The sequence below is a fragment of the Phyllostomus hastatus genome, unplaced genomic scaffold (assembly GCF_019186645.2).
Source record: "Phyllostomus hastatus isolate PE091 unplaced genomic scaffold, TTU_PhHast_1.1 phas_contig_437, whole genome shotgun sequence".
Lineage (NCBI taxonomy): Eukaryota > Metazoa > Chordata > Mammalia > Chiroptera > Phyllostomidae > Phyllostomus > Phyllostomus hastatus.
Genome location: NW_025333881.1, coordinates 20,376 through 44,883, shown reverse-complemented (window position 1 = coordinate 44,883; position 24,508 = coordinate 20,376). Strand labels below are relative to the sequence as shown.

At 46.1% G+C, this 24,508-nt stretch overlaps 1 protein-coding gene and 1 pseudogene across 1 annotated transcript; one reads left to right on the top strand and one right to left on the bottom strand.

The window, feature by feature from the left end:
• The first annotated feature begins 1,199 nt into the window (after nucleotides 1-1,199).
• LOC123822858 overlaps nucleotides 1,200-24,508 on the top strand; it is a 35,988-nt pseudogene continuing 12,679 nt past the window's right edge.
• On the bottom strand, nucleotides 7,568-10,955 carry LOC123822856 (patr class I histocompatibility antigen, A-126 alpha chain-like). The gene is made up of 8 exons (XM_045845024.1): nucleotides 10,641-10,955; nucleotides 10,116-10,394; nucleotides 9,563-9,841; nucleotides 8,732-9,007; nucleotides 8,530-8,634; nucleotides 8,078-8,110; nucleotides 7,922-7,969; nucleotides 7,568-7,762 (listed from the first exon to the last, which is right to left on the bottom strand). The coding sequence occupies exons 1-8, from the start codon at nucleotides 10,702-10,704 to the stop codon at nucleotides 7,758-7,760; spliced, it is 1,089 nt and encodes a 362-aa protein (XP_045700980.1). The 5' UTR covers nucleotides 10,705-10,955; the 3' UTR covers nucleotides 7,568-7,757.

Sequence of the window (24,508 nt, the reverse complement as noted above, 5' to 3'; positions counted from 1 at the left end):
AAATGTTGGCAATTGAATTCTTTTAGAATATACATGAGAAGCCTCAACTCAACAATAAAAACAATAACTCAATAAAAATTTATCAAAATTCTAATCAGACACGCCACCAAAGAATTTATGCCTGCTTTGTCCAGGTGGTTCAGTTGTTTAGAGTGTTATCACATGTACCAAAATGTTGTGGGTTTGATCCCTGGTCAGGGTGCCTGAGAGAGGCAACTGATCAATGACTCTCTGTCTCTCTCTCTCTCACACACACACACACACACATACACACACACTCAAATAAATTAACATAGCCTTTGGTGACAATTATTTTTAGGCTTACTGCAGAACAGTATGTTTCATTATGGCTGCAGCAGCCTCATATGAGTGTTTACTGGGTCTCTTGATGTTGTCATTTTCTCCTGTGTTGACTTATTGTACAAGTTGTTTTGTACAACAACGTGCTGTGCAGGCTTGCAGCCTAGGAGCAACAGGCTGAGCCCTGCAGTCCAGGTGAGCAGTAGGGACACCACCCAGGTGTGAGTGCCTCTGTGCTGTTCAAACAACCACAGCATCACACAACCACATGTTTCTCAGGGTGGATCATCACCATTAGGCGGCACATGACTGAATGTAAGTGCATCACAGAAACACAATGGGTACCTTACACTTACACAAAGTCGTGTGTCAATTCTATTTTAATTTAATAATAAAGTTCACTGTGGATTTTATGTACAACATTGGCATTCAGTAAATGATTAGTAAACAGTGGAATTATAAATATTATAAACACTGACACCCACATGTTAGATTGTCAAGAGTCGATTCCAACAGTTCATGACCCCAGGAGCTCTAGGATCCCTTAGCATCCACAGTGAGGGGTGAAAAGCAGAAGATCAGGAAGCCAACTAGGAGAGGTATGCACCCACCAAAAATGAGGGCACACTCACACAGTGATGAAAAAAGCAGAAATGGAATTCAGCATGTACAAGGTGACACAAGTGACTGCCAGCGTTGAGATGGTGTGGGCAGCTCTAGTCTCTGGAGGGCATTGCTGCAGGTTTCTGGGGTGCAAATGTGCTGCAGCTTCTGGTGGTGTCTGTGCAGGTGAAGCACCAGGGAGACACTGGACCAGACTGTGAAAACAATGAACACGACACAGGACATGACCACATGATGGCAACACTTATATTAAAACCCGAGTGTGGGGAAGAAACATGATGGCTGCTGTTTGACAGATTTTGGCTTCACTCTTGCATTCGAGCACCTCTCACAAAGTTCAGGCTGGCATATATGGTGATACCCTGGAAAAAGGTATTTGGGAGGACTTCCGGCCAAGATGGAGGCACAGGTAGACACACTGTGCCTCTTCCCACAACCAAGATAGGGACAACAACAATTTAGAAACAGAATAACAATCAGAACTAACAGAAAGTTGAACTGCAGGGAAGTCGGACAACCAAGGAGTTAAAATAGACACGTTCATCCAGACTGGGAGAAGGGGCGGAGTCAGGTAGTCTGATGGAGAGCAGTCACAGCACAAAGAGTGTTGGGACTGTGTAAGACATCCCAGGCTCGCAAGACCACAGTGGCTGGACCCTGGGCACACAAGTGGCAGCTGGCAGACCCCAGGCAAGGGGTGGCAACCAGCAGACCCAGCAAGGTGGCAATTGTGAAACAAGGCACTGTGTGCAAGGCGGCTGGCTGACAGGGTGGTCCCAGGGTCCCAGCACCCAGAAATGAGCCTCAGGGCGCTGATGGAAAGCACCTAGGGGGGGTGTTGAGGCCCAGCGAGAGACTCCCAGCCTCACAGGAGAGGTCGTTGAAAAGACCCATGGGATGCACAACCCACCCACATGGGAATTAGCATCAGAAAGGCCCAGTTCACTTGGGGGAAGCAGCAGAAGGGACTGAAGTCCAACAGAGAGTGGAGCAAGCACCGTTGTTCCCTCTCGGACCCAGCCACCACACACAGCATTACAGCCCAGCAACTGGCTTGCCTTGCCCTGGTAAACACCTAAGACTCCGCCCTTCATACATAACAGGCAAGAGAAGACAAAAAGAAAGATGGCTCAAACAGAAAAACAAATGAAAGCACCAGAACCAATACTTTTAAGCGAGCGAGAGATAGCCAGCCTATCAGATGCACAGTTCAAAACACTGGTGATCAGGTTGCTCACAGAATTGGTTGACTTTGGTTGCAAATTAGATGAAAAAATGAAGGCTACAATAAGTGAAATGAAGAAAAATGCACAGAGAACCAATAGTGATGGAAAGAAAGCTGGGTCTCACATCAATGGAATGGACCAGAAGGAAGAAAACAACATACAATCAGAAAAGAATGAAGTAATAAGAATTCAAAAAAAATGAGGAGAGGCTTAGGAACATCCAGGGCATCTTTAAATGTTCCAACATCCAAATTATAGGGGTGTCAGAGGGAGAAGAGGAAGAGTAACAACTGGAAAACTTATTTGAAAAAATAACGGAGAACTTCCCCAATCTGGCAAAGGAAATAGACTTCCAGGAAGTCCAGAAAGCTCGGAGAGTCCCAAAGGAGTTGGACCCAAGGAGGAACACACCAAGGCACATCATAATTACATTAGCCAAGGTTAAAGATAAAGAGAGAATCCTAGAAGCAGCAAGAGATAAGGAGACAGTTACCTACAAAGGAGTTCCCATCAGACTGTCAGCTGATTTCTCAAAAGAGACCTTACAGGCAAGAAGGGGCTGGAAAGAAGTATTCCAAGTGATGAAAGGCAAGGACCTACCTCCAAGATTGCTCTATCCAGCAAAGCTTTCATTTAGAATGGAAGGGCAGATAAAGTGCTTCTCGGATAAGGTCAAATTAAAAGAGTTCATCATCACCAAGCCCTTATTTTATGAAATGGTAAAGGGACTTATCTAAGAAAGAAGATAAGAAAAAGAAGATAAAAAACATGTATAGTAAAATGACAGCAAACTCACGATTATTAACAACCACAACTAAAACAAAAACAAAAACAAAATAAGCAAACAACTAGAACAGGAACAGAACCACAGAAATGGAGAACACATGGAGGGTTAGCAACAGGGGAGTGGGAGGAGGAGAGCAGGGAAAAGGTATGGAGAATAAGTAGCATAGACGGTAGGTAGAAAATAGACAGGGGGGCAGCAAGAATAGTATGGGAAATGTAGAAGCTAAAGAACTTATGACACAAGGACATAAACTAAAGGGGGGGAATGTGGGTGGGAGAGAGTGTGCAGAATGAAGGGGAATGAAGGGGGAGTAATGGGACAACTGTAATAGCATAATCAATAAAATGTATTTTAAAAAGAAAAGAAAAAAATAATTTAAATATTTCATTGTGTATGTATGTAGAGAAAAAGGCATTAAGGTACCTGGAGCAGAACAACTAGAAGCTTGCAAATTCTTGTGGAAGCCGTGGAAAATGAGAAAGCCAGTCTCCTGATCTCTCCACAGTTGCTGACAGATTTCTGTACACACCTCCCTAACTTGCCTGAAAGCACAGCCAAAGGAACCCATCATTGAACCTTGGAAAGGATCCAGCAAAGTGTCATGTTCCTTGAGGAGCAGGCTGCTTCCATGAGACAGCATCTGCATCCCCAGAAGAGGAGGAAGACTGGAGAAAGGCAGCCCAAGAGCTGGTGGGAATTCCTTTGCAAACAGGACCAAAACAGTACCGTGTGAACTGAGACCTGGAGGCGTCCCTGAAGATGGCTCAGCTAGGTCTGCAGAGCGATGATCTGGTCCAGGCAGAGGCTTCCATAAATCCAGCCTCATTGCTTCAGAGCAAATCAACCAGCAAGTAGTTACAGGTACACGATATGTATGCCATGCACATGCTCTTGATTTTAGAAGGAAATTCACTGAAGCTGCCCAAAGGTACAATGAGCTCTCTTACAAGGTGACAGGGCATGAAAGGAGAAGACTAGAGGCTTTAGAACCTCCTTGGCACTGAAACATCTTAACATCAGCAGGACAACAGTGTCTTGAATACTAGCTACTGTTTTTGAGGGTGAACAGGGCCAGCAACCTGCTGCTCAAGGGATCCTGGAGAAAACGTACCTGGGTGGGGTCATCAGAGGAAATCAGCTTAATCCATTTGCTGCCATGCTGATACCTCACCAAAAGCAGCCACAGCTGATGGTTCTACCACGTTGGGCAGAGCTGTTATTGAGATCTATTTGTTGTCCCTCTTATGCATGCATCCATTGGTTAACTTTTGTACCTGCCCTGACCCAGGATAGAACTCATAGCCTTGGCATAGCAGGATGATGTGCCAACCAACTGAGCTACCAGCCAGGGCTGGGGGTTATAAATTCAGCACATGGATTTATGGACACAAACATGCAGACCACAGCATGGCCCAAGGTGCATCCAGTGCACTGTATTTCCAAATGTGAAGCACTCTGTTGAACTACTGATTTAATTCCTAATTAAATTTGTACTGGTTTAATTCACAACTGCATTTTTAAAAAGCCATATATTGGTTATCTTCACAATATTCACACTGCTCTGGCAGACATTGAAAATAATGGGACTTCATCTCACTCCAAATTCTTTGTTCTTCCTTGCTACCTCGGGTTGAGAGAGGTCAGAGGGGTGTCCTCATTCATTGAGAGACAGAAATGTGAGTGACACTCACACACACAGTAACCACTCAGGAGGGTGACGATGTCCCGGCAGAAATTCGTGAGAGGTCGGCACCTCCTGCAGGGGGATTTGAGACAGGACAAGTGTGTGTGTGTGGATCACTGAAGGGCAGACACTTCTCTGTGTCCTGTCTGTATCTGTGTGTGTGTCTCTCATGGGTCTCATTTCTTGACCCAGGATTTTTAAGTCACAACAGAATACTGCATGGCAATTAATACTCCTGTCCTCACACCCAACCCTAAACCTGGGAGGTCTCAGAAAAGTGGAATTTTGTTCAGGGTGGAGGAGTTCCATGGCTCCTGACATACAAGGCTGCTCCCAGGTTACAAGGGACCAACCCCCTTCTCTCACTAACAGGGACTCCAGGGTGCAGGGACCTGCAGGGACCCTCCTGAAATATCCCCTGACCTTCCCCTTCAAACCTGCCCAGCTCATGTGTAAGGGGCTGTTCAGGACCAGGCAGGCTCATCAAGTCCCACACAGAGCACTGCCCACTCTCAGCTCTGAGTCCCTCCTGGGCTGACCCCTCCTGGTTCTGCCCTGAGAGTGGATGCAAGGCAGCCCTCACCTGGCTGGTCTGAGCTCCACAGCTCTGTGCAGGGATTCCTCAGGCAGGGTGGCTCCTGATCCCAGTTACAGGGACAGAGTGTGTGGTCCTAACCTTTCTGCAGATATGCCACTATCATGTCATCTGTCCTGTCAGTGACACCATCTGTGTGGGGAACCTGAGGCGCCTCTAACAAAGAGCAAACTTGCCCAATGCAGATCACCCTCAGGCATGTCTGGTGACTGGGGACAGTGATGGCCATTACTGAGATGCCCTCAGAAAAAGCGGGCAGGAGGCAGAGAAAGTGTCCCCTGTTCCTGGGGAGAGCTGAGCTTAGAGTCACATGGCATTGGGATGCAGGGACATCTGGGCCAGGAGCCCATGTCACTGTGTTTCTGACTGGGCTCTTACCTTCAGCTCCTGCTCTTGTTTGCAACCTGGCCCCAAGTCCCTCACAGTGATCATCTTGTATGATCCAGTAGCTGAACTCTGTATAAATTCCTTTATTTTTAAATTAGAAAATTTGGGGTTCATTATTTGTCCAGAAAGCAATAAAGGAGATAATTGCAGAGAATGAGCATTTGGAGATTCTTATTATGTTGAACCTGGAGTCACTTTCTAAATCTTCTGCTTGACTTTCCCCCATGGTAGAGAAAATAATATGGGTCTGCCACAAAATACTCAAATGTCTCCCCCAAACTGCTCTCAGAATTTTGGGCATAAAGCCCAAAATATTATGTTTTATATTTAAAATAATTTTTTCTTCATATTTTCCATCACCATTTATCCCCTGATACCCTCTTCCACCTCCCAAGCCCTCCCACATGCAATTTCTACACTGTTCTCTGTGTCCATGAGTTTAACTTTTAAAATTTTTCAGTTTCACTTAACATACAATATTATATTAGTTTCAGGTACACAACTCTGGGATTAGACATTTACATAACTTATTAAATAATCACCCCCATATATCTAGTACCAATCTGACACCATATATAGATATGACAACATTATTGAGTACATTCTCTAAGCTACGCTTTACATCCTACTAATAAATATTCAGGGTTGATATGGGACAACCATCATATTTTCACTGACTTGGGTGGAAGTAATAATAGAAGCTAAGGAGGATGAGTGTAGAAGTGGTGAAGGGCTCAGTAGGACAATCTCAGAATATCTCCCCATAAATTACTAATGAATGACAATCACCAAGTGGTGAATCTATGATGGGGAGACCTGGACGTCACCAACCTGGTGAGTCACCAAGGTGAATATGCCCACTGTCAGGACAGGGAGGTACAGAGTCCAGTCCTTGTTCTGTCCTCTTCCACAGTCCTGGCTCCCTTGGTGGCCTCATCCGCACTCACAGCTTTAAATGTCATTTTTGTAGCATCACCTCAAAGTCTATGTCTCCAGCCCAGACATTTCTCCTCAAGGTCCCCACACTCATCTGTCCAACCTGACACCTCACTGGTGTTTCCAACACACATCTCACCTTGACCTTCTCTTGGCCCTCCCCCTCACATGCTCCTGCCAGAGTCTACCCCATCTCTGCTGATGTAAGCCCATCCTTCTGCTGGCACACTATAAATGTGGGGTGCCCTTCTTGACTCCTTTCCCACACCCCACATTGAATCCTTAGAAAATGCTGTGAAATTCATCTCCCAAATGCATCCAGTGTCCAGTCCCTTCCCACTGTTTCCACCACTCACAGCCCCATCAGAACACCCAGCACCTGCAGCCTGGAACCATGGGAGCTTCCCCACACCTTTCCCTCCTGCCTCACTGGTCCCTTGTCTCCTGATTCTGTCCTCAGCTCAACAGCCAGACTGATCCCGTGGCCTGAGGGCTCTCTCTCGGGGAGGAACTCTCAGAGGAAGCCACTAAGGGCATTGGCTTCTTGGCCATGACCTTCCAGGACTCAGCATCCACAGGATGGGAGCAGGGTCTACCATGGATTAAGGACAGTGGATGCTAAAACAGTTACTGCTATAAGCAGGTGTTCCTCACTTTCTGATTGGTCAGCTCTCTGAATCCCACATGGACACCCCTGAGGTCTACAAGTCAGGGCCCCGGAAACTTGGGATGACTCTAGGCAAGAAAGCGGCACTTGGTTAGAATCAGGGGACTCAACCAGCCATGGCCAGAGTCTCCAAAGGGTCACATTCGGATGTGTGGGAAGGAACCCTTAATTGTCCATGGAGCACAGGTGGTCACAGGGAACATCACTGGGGAGCCGTGAGGTCCTCTTGTAACATGGCACACAGTCTGTCCCTCCTGGGTTGTCTCCACACCTCATGGTAAATGTATGAATGTCAAGTGTATTAAAACAGCTTAACAAACAGGATGAAGGTGTAGACAGAATAACACCTACAGGAAACAATACACCTTGGAGCTTTGAATCTACATCTCTTTTGATTTACTTATATATAATATTAAAATAATGCAGGGACATTGAGATGATTAAATAAGGTTCTGATGCTGGGTGCAGAAACAGCAGACAGGCACCCTTAAAGTCCCAAGAAGAGCCTGAAGTGACTATTTTAGCACCAACTCCTGGAGAAAGCAGCTCTGTCACCCTGGAAAGAAAGTTATTGTGAAAAATTCAGGTCAGTCTCAGAAGTGTCACATTCTCCCACAGCTACCACATGCTCAGAATATCCCACTCTGAGAATCCCCAAAACTCAGCTGGGTCCCTGGGTCCCAATGTCCCCCACTCCTTGCCCTGAGGGTCTCACCCTTAGGAGCTGTGAGAGACACATCAGAGCCCTGGGAACTCTCGCTGCCTGGGGAAGACACAACAGTAGATTACAGTGTGGGGAGGCCCCCCTCACAGATCCAGTCCACACTCTTTCAAGGGTCTCAGATGCCACCTCCCCAACACCCAGACTTACAGGCAGCCTTTTCGTAGCTCTCCCTGCCTCTGCCTGTGGGAAGAAAATGATCTGTGAGAAGTCAGGGGGAAGGCTGGGTCCTCTGACCCTAAAGGAGCCTCATACTCTGAAGCACAGGGAAGGTTCCAGGACTGTGACTAAACACTCATGTTAGGATCCAGAAACACAGGGAAAGTACATATGTGGGGACTGGACCTACCACCACTCTGGACATCTGTCCTCAGCAGGGACCTTTCCCTCTGGACTCTGACAGATGGGAATCAGTCCCCATCAGGTGATAAATGTGTCCCTCACTTTCCCAGGGGCCTCACTAAAGAGTCAGTGTTAGGAAATAGGCCCCAGATGGACAAGCATCCGTGTGAGGACATGATGCCCATTAAGGAGGCAGAGCACACTTCCACCTGGGCTTGACCTCCAGGGGGACAGGAAACTCAGCCCCATCCCTTGCCCACCTGAGCACTTCCTCCTCCACAGCACAGCTCCAGTGACCACAGCTCCAAGGAGACCAAGGGCAGCAGCAATGACCATGATGGTGATGGTGGTCTGAGGAGGGGGCTCTGGTTGGGGAAGGTGAGAGGTCAACCTCAGGCCTGAGTCCTGACCCTGCTCAGGGACACCCTGAGGAGAGGCTCTGTGCCCACATCCCCTCCTCACCCCATCTCAGGGTCAGGGGCTCAGGCAGCCCCTGGTGCTGCACATGGCACGTGTATCTCTGCTCCTCTCCAAGGGGCACAACCACAGCTGCCCACTTCTGGAAGGTTCCATCCCCTGCAGGCCTGGTCTCCACAAGCTCCATGTCCTGGGTCAGGTCTTCCCCTTCACGCTGCCAGGTCAGGGTGATGTCCGCAGGGGAGAAGCCCAGGGCCCAGCACCTCAGGGTGACCTCATGGTCAGAGATGGGGTGGTGGGTCAAGTGTGTCTTTGGAGGGTCTGAGGGGACAGTGAGAAAATTCGGGAACTTTGCATGATCACGGGACACTCCAGCAGTGCTCAGGTGACCACCCTGAGAGTGGACAGGACAGCTGGGGTTGGGGTGCACCACCCAGACTCCAGCCTGGACAGAAGCACCTTGGATATTCTCCTATTTCTTAGAAAGTTCCAGAATCAGTGTGAGAACCTGGGGCAGGAGTGTCTAGGTCTCTAAGAGGAAACACACACTCAGGTGGAGGCTGAATGACTCTGAAAAGCCAGAGTCAGGCCTCCAGAGGGGGTCTCAGCCCCAGAACCAGGGAGAGCGTCCTGGAGCACCAGGTGCTGCAGGGTGTGAGGGAACCGCTGTGGGGTGTTTCAGGGAGAGGCTGGGTCCCTTACTGTCCTTCAGAGAAAGCTGGGCCCGTGGCTGAGTCACAGAATAGGGAGACCTGGGGGACTCTTCCCTCCCCGGGCAGGAGGGAGATTCTGACACTGTTCCATTCCCCTCCTCTGCTTGTAGGAAGCCGCCCCAGCCCACAGATCCCCTCCTCGGGGAGGCCCGCACCCTGGTACCTGCTCGGAGCAGAGTCTCCTTCACCTTCTCCAGGAACCCGCGGAGCCGGTTCGCGCACGTGTGCTCCAGGTAGGCCCTCCAACCCTCCACATCATCTTGATGCAACAAATTGCGCCTAACGGTGATCTGGGCGGTCGTGTTGCCTTCGGTGGTGGAACTCAGGTCCAAGTTCAGGTTGAAGGTTTCGGTGCCGTCGTAGGCATACTGACCGGACCCGCTGAGGAAGCGCCCGCCAGACCCCACAACGCAGGCAGTAATAATCTGGAAGGTGTGAGACCCTGACCGCGCAATAAAGTCAGCCCCGCGTACTTACTCCTGCTGGAAGACAGACGTTCCCTGCTCCCAGCCACTCGAGACCTGACCCACCCCGCGGGGACTAATGGAAACTGGGTGAAAATAAGACTGGGTTAGGATCCCTGTGGGCTCTTCCCAGGACGGGCACAGGGCGGGTCTCGCAGCCCTGGAGGGATGTTCGGACCCACAGATTCGGAGAGACTCCTGCCCGTCTGTGGGGATCGGGGTTGTGCCCGGATCCGGGCGCTCGTGGCTCACCGTCCTCGCTCTGGTTGTAGTAGGCGCGCAGGTTGTTCAGTTTTGCTCCGGAAAACTGTTCGCAGAACTTGCAGCCCCGCGTCTGTTCCGCCCAAAAGTCTGGGTCCTCCTGCTCCACCCACGGCTGCTCCTTCCAGGGCAACCCCGGCTGCGCCCTTGGGTTCGGGAGGTCACTGTCGAAACGCAGGACCTCCGTGTCGTCCACGTAGCCGACCCCGATGTACTGGGGCTTCCCGAGTCTGGACATTAAGGTGCCGAAATATCTCAAGGTGTGTGGGCCTGGGAACAAGGAGGACGCACATCTTGAGTCTGCGGTGGGGCGGGTAGCAGCGGAGGTCCCGGGGAACAGCAAAGGATTCGGTGGTTGAGAAGAGGAGTGGGGGCGGGAGGAGGGGAGGACAGAGGTGCGGGTCTGGGGTCTGGGGTCTGGGGACACGCGTCCGCGTCCCCGGGTTCTGCGCCCCCGCCGCCGGGTCCCCTCCTTCCTGCTCCACAGAGGCCGTCCCCTCCCGACCCCGCACTCACCGGCCCAGGTCTGGGTTACTGTCAGGGCCCCCGCGAGCAGCAGGAGAAGGGCTCGGGGTTCCATGATCCGGACCCTGAGCGTCTTGGGAGAAAGAACTCGGGTACTACTTGAAGACTTTATACTCGAAACCACGGTGACACCGACTGGCTTGTGCAGAGCTGGGACATACAAACCAGAATCGCAGCAGAACGTCAGGAGTATCCAGGCAGAAGGACCCGTGAGAAGGAGAAGGGAAACCTGGGGAGAAGGGCACACCCCAACACTGAGAGTCCCCGCCCCAGACGCCGGCTTCGGGCTGACACCCTGGGAACCTGGCTTGGGGACCTGGGACTCTGCCCCAGCCCCTCCTCCTGCACGGAGAGCTCTGTCCAGCTAGCTCCCTGAGTCGGGGCCCATGTACTGTTGGATTAAAGGACTCTCAAAGATTTTGTAACAGAATATCTATATAGTCTTACAAAATAGGGTGGATCCCCAAATGATTTTGTTTGCGTGAGTTATAGCTATCAATATTTACCCTGCAAGGAATAAAGCAGTTTGAAAAAAATTAATTCATTTGGGAAAATATTAATAACGAATGATATCTTAAAAGAAATAATATTTTTATGAAGAATCACTATTTCCAAAATAATTGAGGCAGTGAGAAGAGTGGATCTGCTTAAGTTTTACTTTTTGCAAGTCTCAGTGCTTGTCTGTATCATTAGCAGTCCGCTGGATTTTCAAATTTGCTGCTGTGTTTAATCTGTTATTTTGGTTGCAGTATGTGAAGAAATATACAGCCTCACACAAATATTTAGGAGGAGCATTTTTACTAACCTTTTCAGATAAGTGTGGATATTCAGCTTTGATCATGCACTAAAGCCACACAAGTGGTAGTTCCTGAAAAGCTCTTTGCAAAGTGGAACCTGAAACAAATCCACTGAGTGTTTCCTATTCTGTTACGTTGCTTGAGTTTCTCTTGTACTGATGTAGGATTATTTAAAAATAATGCATTGTTCCACTAAGTGATAGAGATCTCCCAGTGTTGATGTGTTTATTATACATCATCAAAAATTACCGCAGACCCCACTGAAAATGGTTGTCAGCTCTGGGAAGCTGTCTGGCTGCCGTGGGGAGACACACGTTTGCCAAAACCCTAGTTTTCCTCTGAGAGCTTCCATTCCATCCAGACAACAAGTGCTATCAGGTGTCAACTGCCCCCATGACTCATAAGAAAGAAGCTCATGTTCATTTGAGAAAGTGTTCGCCAGTTCACCACACCTCAGTCATCACAGGTTCTGTGTCTCTCATTCTCTTAAGTGACCTTGCTGTTCTGTGAAGAAGAGGCTGACTCAGCCCTCACAGGTCACTTTCCTGGGCTCATGACACTTGGGAATGAATGTAACAGAAGTGTGTTTGTGCACTTTCCCAGTCATCATAGGAGACATTTTACATTTTTATTATCCATTTCCACTAAGGACAGTTAAGAAATTAATCCATTTGTATGATGAATTCAAGACATACTTATCTTCTTTTAAATGTTTTTTAATTTTTCAGTTACAGTTGGTGACCAATATTATGTTAGTTTCTACACAGCTCTGCTGTCTTCATTTGTCTGTGAGGGTCTTAGATATATCCCCAAAATACAGCATACCCAAGAAAGATTAGTTAATATGCACTTAACAATTAGAGTGTATAGACATCAACAAAAATGTGATGTAATGTTGTGCGTGGGTCACCAGCCAGCAGTGACCACGGAACGCTGTGGATGGCTCGACGATAAACACGCGAGAAATAACAACATGCACAGAGACAAACTAGTTTCTGTGGGGAAGTAGGGACGAAATGGCCACCCCCCTAGTGGGGAGCGCACCGATTTACCGTCCATACCTGCTTTTATTGGGCTCATTCTGCATAATAATTCAGGTAAAGTACAGTACTCATTAGGGGGAAGTAAGGAACCACAGAAAACAAAGAGCTCTGCCGGTCTATTGAGTTGGAGATCAAAGAGCTGTAAGACTGAGGAACAAAATAACTTTCTCCTAAGACCCTTCTCATTCAACTGAGAGCATTCTAAACAAAGAAGGTTTCACAGTAATTTACATGTTCTTTCTTAGGCCTGATCACCCCGGGGAATCCGCACTTCTCAGTACAGAGCTGCACCACCCTGTCATTGTTTCAGGCTTAGGTGGAGTAAGGGAACTAAGGCAACTGGGAGACAAGGAGGTTTTCTTCCAGATGCTGAGAACTCAGGCTATGTCAAAGCCGAGGAGCGAGGGTCCATCACCCCCTTTTGCTGTAGCCCCCCAAGTCCTTCTTTTGGGGGGGCCTGCCAAAGTGATCGTGCCTGTCTTAGGTCATTCCCCCTGTGGGGAATCTTACCCGTCTTTGGCTAACCGACCAAGCTTTTTGGGGGTTCAGTTATGAATAAAGCAGCAGAAGCAGCATTCCTGCCAGGAAGATAAGCTTTTGTCTCCTTGCTGGCTTACAGTTCCAAGGGCGTTCCCTTAGCCTTAGCCTAGGCGGGGGTTTCATCTTCTGATACCAGTCAGGGCGGTTCCCAACAATGTAACACCTTAAGGTTGTAAATGATCAAAAACACTCTTCACTGGAGCTGGTCCTTGTGTACATCACTTTGGGACCCTTGGTGTTGTTTTTGTGAACCTGGAGACATCAGCAGGTACACATGTCTTTGTTAAGTTAAGAAATAAATACGTGTGAGCACAACATGAACCACATTCCTATGGGCCCTGCACGTAATTAAAGATCTGTAAAGAGGAAGATGTAAACATTGGAGTTCCAACTTAGATTTCTTACCGTTTTTAGTTCCCCCTATTTCCCCCAGAATTCAAGCAATTCTGTTTTCTTTCACCCTCGGATGCCTCTCCCCTAGATGAAAATATATATGAAGTTTTTACAATTGTGGAATGAAAAATTCTCTAAGACCAAAAGATGACAAAGAAGGAAAACATAAAACTTTTCTAGGTCAACCAAACGCTCCGGAGATACAAGATCACCCCTGTAACCAAATGCCAAGACACATAAAAATGTTGACAGAGAAAGGTAACGTCTGCCAGTGTTCTTCCGCCAAAGGCCCCGACAGGCGCCTGGGGCAGACAGCGGGCTGTGTGCACTGCTGCCTCGAGGTGGAGTGCACACCCCGGGGGCGTGGGCACCTCTGAGGGACTTGGTGAGACAGGATGTGCCCCAGACCTGGGCTCTGGTCGGAGATCTCGGGAGGGTCTGTGGGCACAGGGGCCCTTCTAGATTGGCATCGTGAGGACCTGGGGGCAAGTCTGTGATTGGGCATCTCAGGAAAAACCTGGGGATGAGGCAGACAGGAGCAAGGGTGAGGGATGATAGGAAAGTCACTGCCTTCCCTTCTGTTGGCGGGCCTGGGAGCTGCTTGGTCGTGTGTGAGCTGCACCATGTCTCGTTTCTGTCTGTGCTGAGACAACACGCAGTGTGGCGTTGGTCTGTCTCCTGTCGCTGTGGTCTTGGGACACTCTTGTCTGATGCTGATGTTCTGTGACAGCAGGTATGTCCAACCATGTATCTGTCTGGCAAAGATGAAGGAACCTGATGAGTGTTCCAGCCTGAGGGTGGGGAACACATTCTGTTGTAAAGTTTGAAGGGATTGAAAACTGGGACAAAAATCCTGAATGATGCTTTTGTAAAAGGTCTCAGCAATTTAAATGTGATTACATTTTGACATAGAAATTCCTCCATTAGGAATTTGTCCTAAGAAAATAATCACATGTACTTCAAGAATATTTATTCAGGGATATTTCTTGTGTTGTGGTTTTATAAAAGGAAATTGATGGAATGTCTCTAAATGCTCCAATCAATAGAATATGTTAACTCTTACCAGAGGATTGCTTAACGTGTCTCACGCAGTAACACCATGGGATCTACATAGAAGGTCAAGTGTAAATCCATTGGGCACTTGATGTGGGATCCTTGTGGGGCACAGAAGAAAGGAGACTGAGAGGTTCCCGGTGGTGGGGCTGCAGTGAACACAGGGTGTTTTCTCTCAGAGCCTTGATGACTCACTTTCACTTTGTCCCTTGGCAGCTGTTGGTACTGGATGGGCCTGGGCCTGAGCAGTTCTGCCTCAGGCCAGGCTGTTGTGTGTGGTATTTGGTTTGTAGTGAGTGGCATGTGTATGCTTGACTTCCTCTGGATAAGATTTCACAACACAAGTCCAGGGGATTTTGAAAGTATGTTTATTTAAACTGGGGAAATCGACATTAAGGAAGAACTTAGGGTAGAAGTAACTGGAGAGAGCCTAGGTGGGGCCGCTCTGGTTCTTGGAAATGTTACAGGAAAGGAGTGAGTCAAGACCGGGCTGTTGTCAGCTCACTGGGAAGTAAAACTCCCAGAGACAGAAGTGAGCCAAGGTGGGGCTACTGTCAGCTCACTGGAGAGTGAGGGAAAAAGGGGACCTTAAAGTCAGGATGGGAGATAAGCCCAAGATCAGCTGCCGCTGCCTGCTGCTCGCCTGGTTGATAATCTCAGGGAACCGCAGAGTTCAGAAGGAGAGAAAGTTCATGTCTGACACAGGATGTGGGTGTGCTCTAGAGTGAGCTGCCCCAGGTCTCTGTCTGGAGGGTTTTTATCGCTCTTCTCTGGGTGAGAATCTTAGGGGAGGCTGTCAGCAGAATATTCATCAGTTTTCCAGGGGTGATTTTAATACACTGATGCATCAAAATGAGTGCATAGTTGGGTTGGGGATTATCCTCTGGTCAGCTCCACTGGTTTACTTTTATCTTAGTTCTGTCTGGCTGTAATTTTTTTGTTGCTGTTGTTGTTGTTATTTGTCCCCCTGACTTCATCTGGCCTTGGGTTCATCTGCTACAAATGGCATTAATTGGGTTTCTGTTGCTTGTATTACAACCAGAGTGATTTACACTATGCATTCTCCTGTTAAAAAAGAAACATACAAGCAATTTGTTCTCAAGTGTCTTTGGTTAGGAGAGATAAGGTCTTGTAATTCACCAGTTGGCTATAAGTTGTTCAGACTGTTTGGCCTTCCTTAATTTCCTTGTGCAGTTTCCCCATTCCACTTGCACAGTTTTCCTTGCTTCTTACAATCCTGCCTTGCTGTGACTCTGCACTCCATACAAGTGAACTGTTGCAATGTTCCAGAATGTTCTGTGATAGGAGGCTGCTGGGCTCAGAGCTTAGGAGGACAACAAGGGGCAGTGTACCTTAGCTATCACATCCTCAGGCAAGTTCATCATCCAGCATGGATTTCAAGGTCTCCACTAAATCAGAATTAGAGTCTGGAGACAGAATGCAGAGCAAGAGTAGGACTCTGGTTCTGTGACTCTGGCACTGTCGTTGGGGAGATGGGCCATTAGCAGAAATGACAAAGGGGAATGTAATCATGACCCAGTGCTGTGAGGGAAAGGTTCCTGATTTCACGGAAACAGATGAACAGGGCATCTACGGGTCTCCTTCCACTGGTTTCCATCTTATCTGAAAGATGTAAAAGATAATGGCATTTGAAATAGGACAATTATGCCCAATCATAGAATATGAAAGATCTCTTGGAAATAAAAATATCATCATGGAAATGAATAATTCAGTAGGTGAATGAACTGGAAGATTCATATTGTTCTCCTACTAAGTGATACAATTGGAAAAGCGTGGGGAAGCTGGAGAAAAGATCTCTTAGTCTGTCAGTCAAGGGATCCCAACAAGTTTATAACATCTGTCTAGAAATAATGATGAGTAGGAAATGATTTTTAATGTTTTCAAGAATATTTCTCAAAGTTTACAGATAAAAAATTACATTTTGAATGGCCTAATCAAAATGTAATTCTCACTACAACAGATAGAAACAGACTCACACGGTGGCACGTCATGATGGATTTCAGAAAGAGGGTGGGAAGAGACCTTGAAAACTTCAAGAGGCAGCAAATATGGGCCTGGAGACTAGAAGACATTTATGCAATGCCTTCCACTTGCTGCAGAAAAAATTATTTCCAACACATAGTTCCACATCAAGTCAAGATGTGAATAAGGGCTAGGATAGCCTACAGTTTCTTCATGTATTTAGAGTTTTAATGGCTAACTTTTCACATTCCCTGATGGAAAATACTATCGGGCAAAGTGGGGAAAATGAGGAAGTAAATAAAAGAAGAGGAACATGTGGGATCCAGGTGACAGGGGATCCAGAACAGGAGAGGCCAGGGCTGCCTGAGGAGAAGTGAGGGACATCCAGGGTGTCCAACCGGCTCCAGGTGTGCAGAGACCCAGGCCACCTGTGCCAAGACCGAGGGCTGTGAACAGGTGTCTGCAGAAATGAAAGTGGCTGAATATCTGATATGTTCAAATATGTGTTCATGAAGATGTAGACTCTGGAACAAGTTGTGGAATGAACGTGTGAAACCAGACAGAATGGCCCCATGGCTGACGTATGATCAGATACAATGTTAAGCCACCGCCTACCCCAGTGCTGACCGATAAATGGAGACCTCGAGCCTCAGTCCCTTAGTGCCTTCTACAACCCATTGCCTAGAAGCCATCGGGGAGTCAGGTCTCAGAGCAACACCTTACCTGTGACTTCGGGTTTGGTGCCACTTCCTAAAATATACCCTTCCTTTCCTATTTATCTCTTTTGTTTTCTTTCTTCCTTCCTTCCTCCCTTCCTTCCTTCCTTCCTTCCTTCCTTCCTTCCTTCCTTCCTTCCTTCCTTCCTTCCTTCCTCACTATAGGACTTTTTTCCCATTGACTTCAGAGAGAGAGAGGAATGGAGAAAGAGAAACATTGATGTGAGAGAGAAACATGGTTGGTTGCTTGCTTCCCATGGGCACCTAGGTGGAGGATTGTACCCTAAACCTAAGTGTGTCCACTGACCAGGGCTTGAAACCACAACCTTGTGTTGTGGAGTGCTGCATGGGACAACACTCCAACCAACTGAGCTGTCTGGCCAGGCCTGGCAAAAATTCTTTGGTGAACTGTGTGTCTAGAATATTGATCACTTTTTATTGAGGTATTGTTTTCTTATAGTTGAGTTTGAAAATTCTTATGTATAGTCTAAAATAAGTGATTTGCAAACATTTTTCCCCAGGCTGTGGCTTGAGCTCTTTTTACAGACATTAATGCACAGATATATTTTCCTGGGATGAGAAATCATAAGTGACTCACTGTGAAGGGAAGTCCTCCTGGGAGAGGACTTAGGTGACTGAGGGGGGCAGGGGGGACAAAGTGACTCATTTATTTTGTGTATTCCTGAGTGTCTTTTGAATTGTCTTATATGTGCATTAAAAATGTTTTTGAAGAACAAGTTACATAAAATCCCTTCACTCACAAAACTCCTGACAGATCATCCTCAGATTGCAATTTAAGATCCAGATTCTGATCCTATCATCTGGAATCAACCATTTGCTTTAGAAAGTCCACTCCTGATAAAGATGGCTAAAAGATGTAGACAAATCCTCCCATTAAAATAGTAAAAAATGCCATGTATAATACAAAAACCAGCTTCTTAAAAGCAATGAAGATTTGATGAGATACAAATGACCACACCCCAGAAGAAGGGAAAGACCCAGCTTGGCCTCCACAGAGGGCAGCGCCCTGAGTGGGGAGTGGGGGAAGGTGTGCAAGTTCATTGCCCAGAGCCCAGACATGGAGCCCAGCACTGTTAGCCCTGGGCTGAGCTCTTGACTTCCCTCCCCATCTGTTTTCCCTTTTATGCATGTAAAAAAGCTTTTAAAATTAAATATATGTATATAGATAATACATGACTTATATGATAAATGTATATTCGCCATAAAAATTATAAAATGTTAAATGTTATAAATGATAAATTTTTATGTAAGGAGTTTGTTCACCGGTGCACATTGAAGCCTAATCACACGCAAACAGGAGTTAGCTGAAAAGAAAGTAAAGGGAACTGATACATGTTTCTCTCTCTCTCTCTCTCTCTCTCTCTCTGGGTGTCTCTCTCACCCATAAACATATCCTCAGGTAAGGATTAAAAAGAAAGCCTTTTGCAGCAGAACAGTATTCTTTGTTATGGTTGCAGAGCCTCACGTACGTGTTATCGGGTCCCTTGATGGTGTCATTTTCTCCTGTGTTGATTTAATCTCGTGCTGTTTTGTGCAGTAATGTGCTGTGCAGGCTTGTAACCCAGAGGCAATGGGCTGTCCCCTGTGGTCTAGCTGAGCAGTAGGTAGACCATCCAGGTGTGAGAGCCTCTGTGCTGTTCACACAGTCACAGCATCACACAACCACGTGTTTCTCAGGGTGGATCACCATCACTAGGCGTCACATGAGTGAATGTAAGTACATCACGTAAACACACTGGCACCTTACACTTACACAAGGTTGTGTGTCAATTCTATTTTAACTTAAAAATAATGTTCATGGTGGATTTTGTGGACAAACCTGGCATTCAGTGAAGGATCCCTAAACAGAGTAATTAAGAATATTATAAACACTGACATCCACACATTAGATTGTCAACAGTCCCTTCCAACAGCTCATGACCCCAGGAGCTCTAGGATCCCTGAGCATCCACAGTGAGGGGTGAAGAGCAGGGGAACAGGAAGCCAACCAGGGGAGGTCTGCGCCCACCAGAGATGAGGGCCCACTCACACAATGATGTAAAAAGAAAAAACAGAATTCAGCACATAGAGGTGACACAGGTGACCACCAGCATCAGGACAGTGTGGGTGGCTCTGGTCCCTAGAGGGAATTTGTGGTGATTGTGGGGGTGTGAATGTGCTACATCCTCTGGTGGTGTCTGTGCAGGTGAAGCACCATGGAGATGCTATTATAAATGATAGCTTTTCTGGATAGAATGTAGGTCCTTGCCTTTGAATACTTCTTCCCAGCCCCTTCTTGCCTGCAAGGTTTCTTTTGAGAAATCAGCTGATAGTCTAATGGGAATTCCTTTGTAAGTAACTGCTTCCTTTTGTTTTGCTGCTTTTACGATTCTCTCTTTGTCTTTAATCTTGGGTAACTTAATGATGACGTGCCTTGGTATGTTCCTCTTTGGGTCCAACTTCTTTGGGACTCTCTGAGCTTCATGGACTTCCTGGAAGTCTGTTTCCTTTGCCAGATTGGGGAAGTTTTCCTTCATTATTTGTTCAAATAAGTTTTCAATTTCTTGCTGTTGTTTTTCTTCTTCTGGAACCCCTATAATTTAGATATTGGAACGTTTCAGGTTGTCCCAGAGAATCCTCAGCCTCTCTTCATTTTTTTGGATTCTTGTTTCTTTGTTCTGATCCTGCTGGATGTTTATTTCTTCCTTTTGTTCCAAATCATTGCTTTGAATCCTGGTTTCCTTCCTGTCCCTGTTGGTTTCCTGAATATTTTGCTGTATTTCATTTTGGGTATCTTTCATTTTTTGACCAAGCTTGATCAGTTCTGTGAGCATTTTGTTGACCAGGGCTGTAAATTCTCCATCACACAGATTGGCAATCTCCTCATCACTTAGTTGTGAGGTTTTGCTGTGTTCTTTCATTTGGACCATATTTCTTTGTCTTGGCAGAGCTGACAGGTTGTAAGGGGGTGGGGCCTTAGGTATTCACCTGGGCAGGGAAACCCTCTTTGCTGTGCTTTGGCACTGCCGGTCTGGTTGTTCTGGCTGATTTTTCCTTTAATTTCTTGGTTGTCGGAGTTCCATGCAGTTTGATTTTCTGGTGCTTTTTGTTGTTTATTGATTTTACATTGGTTGGTATCCTCCTTTCAGCTGTGCGAGGAAGTGAAGGGCTTCTACCTACACCTTCATCTTGGCTGGATCTCTGATATATTTATCTTTTTTAAAAGTATTTTTTATTTTCAATTACAGTTGATATAGAATAACGTATTAGTTTCAGGTGTACAATTCTGAGAATAGACATTCATATAAATAACAAATCATTAACCCCAATAAATCTAGTACCCTTCTGATACCACATGTAGTTATTACAATATTATTGACTATCTTCCATATGCTATACTTTATATCCCCATGACTGCTCTGTAACTACAAATTTGTACTTATTAATCCCTTTACCTTTGTCACCCATCCCATTGAACCTGCTGCCTTCTGGCAGCCAGCATCTGTTCCCTGCATCTGTGATTCTGTTTCTGTTCTGCTTCTTTGTTTATTTTGTTCTTTAGATTCTACATATAAGAGCAATCACCTGGTATCTGTCTTTCTCTCACTGACTTATTCCACTCAGCACCATACCTTCCATCTATTTATTGCCAATGGAGAGATTTCATTATTTTGTGTGCATGTGGCTTAGTTATATTTTGTTGTATATACGCACCCTTCATTACCATATCATCTACTGATGGACACTTAGGTAACTTCAATATTCTTGGCTGTTGTAAATAATGCTGCAATGAACATGTATGTGTTTTTGATTTTGTGTTTTGGGTTTCTTCAGTTAAATGCCAAGAGGTAGAATGCTTGGGTCCTTCTTTCTCTCTTGTCATATGGCCTTTTATTTAAAGTCTGTTTTGTCGGGTATAAATATTGCTACTTCAGCTTCTTTGTTTGTTTGTTTATTTGTTTGTTTCTATTTTCATGAAATACCTGTTTGCATCCTTTTACTGTGATTGTCTTTCAATCTGAATTGAATCTCTTGTAGACAGAATATATAAGCGTTGTTTTGCTATTCATTCTGACACTGTGTCTTTTAATTAGATAATTGATTCATTTCACTTAAAGTGATTTTTGATAGATATGCATTTATACACATTTTCTTATTTATATTTTTTCTCCTTCTTAAAGAAGACCCTTTAACATTTCTTATATTACTGGTTTGGTGCTGATAAACTCCTTTAGCTTTTTCTTGTTTGGGAAATTCTTTATCTGTCCAATTAAAAATGAAAGCTTTGCCAATCTCTTTTGACCTGAACAGTTTCTGCTGAGAAATCAGCTTACAATGTTATGGGAGCTCCCTTGTAGGTAACTAACTGCTTTTATCTTGGTGCTTTTAAAATTCTCTCTTCATCTTTAATACTGTATTTGGCATTTTAATTATGTTGTTTGTTGGTGTGGCCCTATTTGGGTTCATCTTGTTTGGGACTCTGCAGTTTCCAGACTTGTATGTCCACTTCTTTCATCAGGCTAGGGAAGTTTTTGGTCATTTAAAAAAAATAGGATTTCAATTTTTTGCTCTCTCTCTTCTCTTTGAGCACCTCCATAATATGAATGTTGTTATGTTTGGAGTTGTTCCAGGGGCTCATTTATTTATTTCTTTTTCTTTTTGCTCTCCTGGTTGAACTTTTTCTGCTTTCTTATCTTCCCAATATCTCATTTCACTTTATGCTTCAACCACTGTACTGTTGATTCCCTGTAATGTATTCTTCATTTCAGTAATGGAATTTTTCATTTATAAAGTTTTCAATATGTTTTTTATCTTCATTTTTATGAGTCCTATCTCTTTGTTAAAGTTTACACTGACTTCATCTACTCTTTCCTTAAGTTCATTGAGAATGCTTACAACTGGTGTTTTGAACTCTGCATTGGTAGAATGCTTGTCTCCATTTTGTTTAATTTTTTTTTCTGGAGTTTAGTTCTGTTCTTCCATTTGGGGCATGATTCTCTGTCTCCTTATTTAGGCAGCCTTCCCGTGTTTATTTCTATGTGTTAGGTAGAGCTGCTCCAACTCCTAGTCTTGGTAGAGTGTCCTTATGTCGTAGGTGTAATAGACGTAGTGATGCAGCCTCTTTGGTCACCTAACCTGAGCACTCCAGGTGCACCACCCCCTCCGCTGGTGTGGGCTGTGTGCAGTCTCGTGTTGTAGCTGAGTCATGACTGCTTTGACAATGGAAGGGATTTACCCCCAGCCTGTTCAGCTCTAAGGACTGGCTGCAACCACTGTGAAGGCTCTGGTACTCACTCAGTCAGCCCCTAAAGTGTATTGCTATGGAGGTGATGGGGTGGTGCTTTGCTGGGGTCTGAGGCTGTCTATCGGGTGTGCTGGCTCAGAGACCCTGTGGGATGTACAGGCCATGGTCAGCCAGTACCTGTGCTCTGCCCTCAGATACCCGGCATAAGCTACAGAGCAATCTGCAGATGGTTGCTACTTTTGCTGGGCTTGGAGGTGCCTCAGAGAGGCCACACTACAAACCAAGTCCTTGTGGCTGGCTGCCACAAGTCCTAGGCTGAGGGCCAGTTGGCTGAAGATACAGAGCATGTCTAGGCCAGATGCTGCTTGTTTGAGACATTTTAGGAAAGTCCTCAGCATGAGCCAAGAGAGGCTGTTTCTATGCAAATATCACTGTAATGGGCCATGAGGTGCCTGCAAGTTTGGTGGAGTAAGGTTTCAGGGAATCATGAGGGTGAGAAAAACAGTGAGAGCCAGGTTGTTGGAGATTCAGATCTCGTGTCTGCCTGTCAGCTCTGAGTGGGGGAGGGCTCAGAAAGGAGCAATGGCCTCTGCCAGCACTTGTGTCTTGGAGACAGCTGCCCCTCAGCTCTCACCCTGATGCCAGACCACTCAAGTGTTCCTCATATGTTCCTGGTGTTTTGTGAGCTGCAGTCCCAGCACTGGAGCCTAGAGAAGGTTCATATGCTTGTGCAACTTTTAAGAGGTAGTGCCTGGGACTCCAGAAGCCTCCCTCCCACTCAGCCACAATCACTGCTGTTTTTTACAGCCAGAAGTTGTAGAGACATGTCTTCCTGGGACTGAAACCCTGGGCTGGGGAGCTTCGTGTGGATCTGGGACATCTTGCTCCTTGAGGGAAACTCCACAGACGAGATGTCTCTTTTGATTTTTGTCTGCCACACCCGAGTGGGGGACCAACTGGCTCTGTACCTCTACATCTTCTACCAGTCTCTATGTGTCTTCTTTAATTAAAAAGTTGGGGAACTTCTTTTCAGCTAGATATCAGGTGATTCTGAATCATGGTTGTTTGTGGTGTAGTTGTAATTTTGATGTGGCCGTGGGGCAATGAGAATACTGCACTTACCTACCCAGCCATCTTGAACAGAAACCAAGGTATTTTAAAAATGTCAATTTGAAGATGATGACTTAGTAATATTAATAATTTTCAATCTTTTCACCATATTCTTCTAAAGTGACAATGGTTTTGTTTTTTAGTTTGTGAGAGAGTCATGGTGAAGAATGCCTGCTCTTGCCTCCATTCTTGCTAACTTTACCTCAGTGTAAATGTGGGCACAGTGGAAAGGCAAAAGATGTCCTTAATCCTATAAAAATAGTTTTGACCTCATAGGTCCTGTGAAAGGCTCTTAGAAACTTCATGGGTCCCCCAGAGCACACTTTGAGAATGGTTGTTCTGCATAAACCAGGGGCAGTCTTCCCACTGGCCCCCAAACTTTGTGTCTTCCTCATTTCCTGTAATCCTTCTCCCTGAGATGGGATCCCTGCATCCCCACACTCTGCTGAAAATATTGCCCTGGATTCTTAGAAGAAAGCTCACCCCCTGCCAATGAGATTTCAGAGTGTCCTTAGTCTGGGAAGGCAGGTGGGGGGTCAGGTGTTTCCCCTTTGGAACTGGGAACAGTCTGTGTCTGAAGGCACCAGATCCACAGAAACCTAGTTCAGTTTGTTATACACAAGCTTAATACATAGTCACATCCCAGACAGAAATCTGGCGTCATCTGTCAGAGAGATGGTATTGTCCCCTTCCTTTCTCATGTGTCCAGTGCTCTGACTGGAGACCAGAAAACATGAAGAGCAGTTCTGTGTGATAGAATGTTCTGGAACAAGGGATTGTTCTAGTGTTTGCACGTCCAACATAGCAGCTGCTGGCTGCAGGTGGCTCCTGAGCACTTGGAGTGTGACCTGTGTGCAGAGTAGTTGAACTTCTACTTTTATTTACTTTTCATTCAAAAGCTAGAGGTATCTTTTAGCTACCATATCAGGCAGTGCCTGTCTAGAGTGTTTTTAGTTTGTGGTCTTGGCCCGCAACCCCA

Coding starts and splice junctions, on each gene's coding strand:
- LOC123822856 (XM_045845024.1), bottom strand. CDS start 10,704: ATGGAACCCCGAGCCCTTCTCCTGCTGCTCGCGGGGGCCCTGACAGTA. Junction 9,842..10,115: donor CTACAACCAGAGCGAGGACG/GTGAGCCACGAG, acceptor TTGCGCGGTCAG/GGTCTCACACCTTCCAGATT. Junction 8,635..8,731: donor GCCCCTGACCCTGAGATGGG/GTGAGGAGGGGA, acceptor TTCCCCAACCAG/AGCCCCCTCCTCAGACCACC.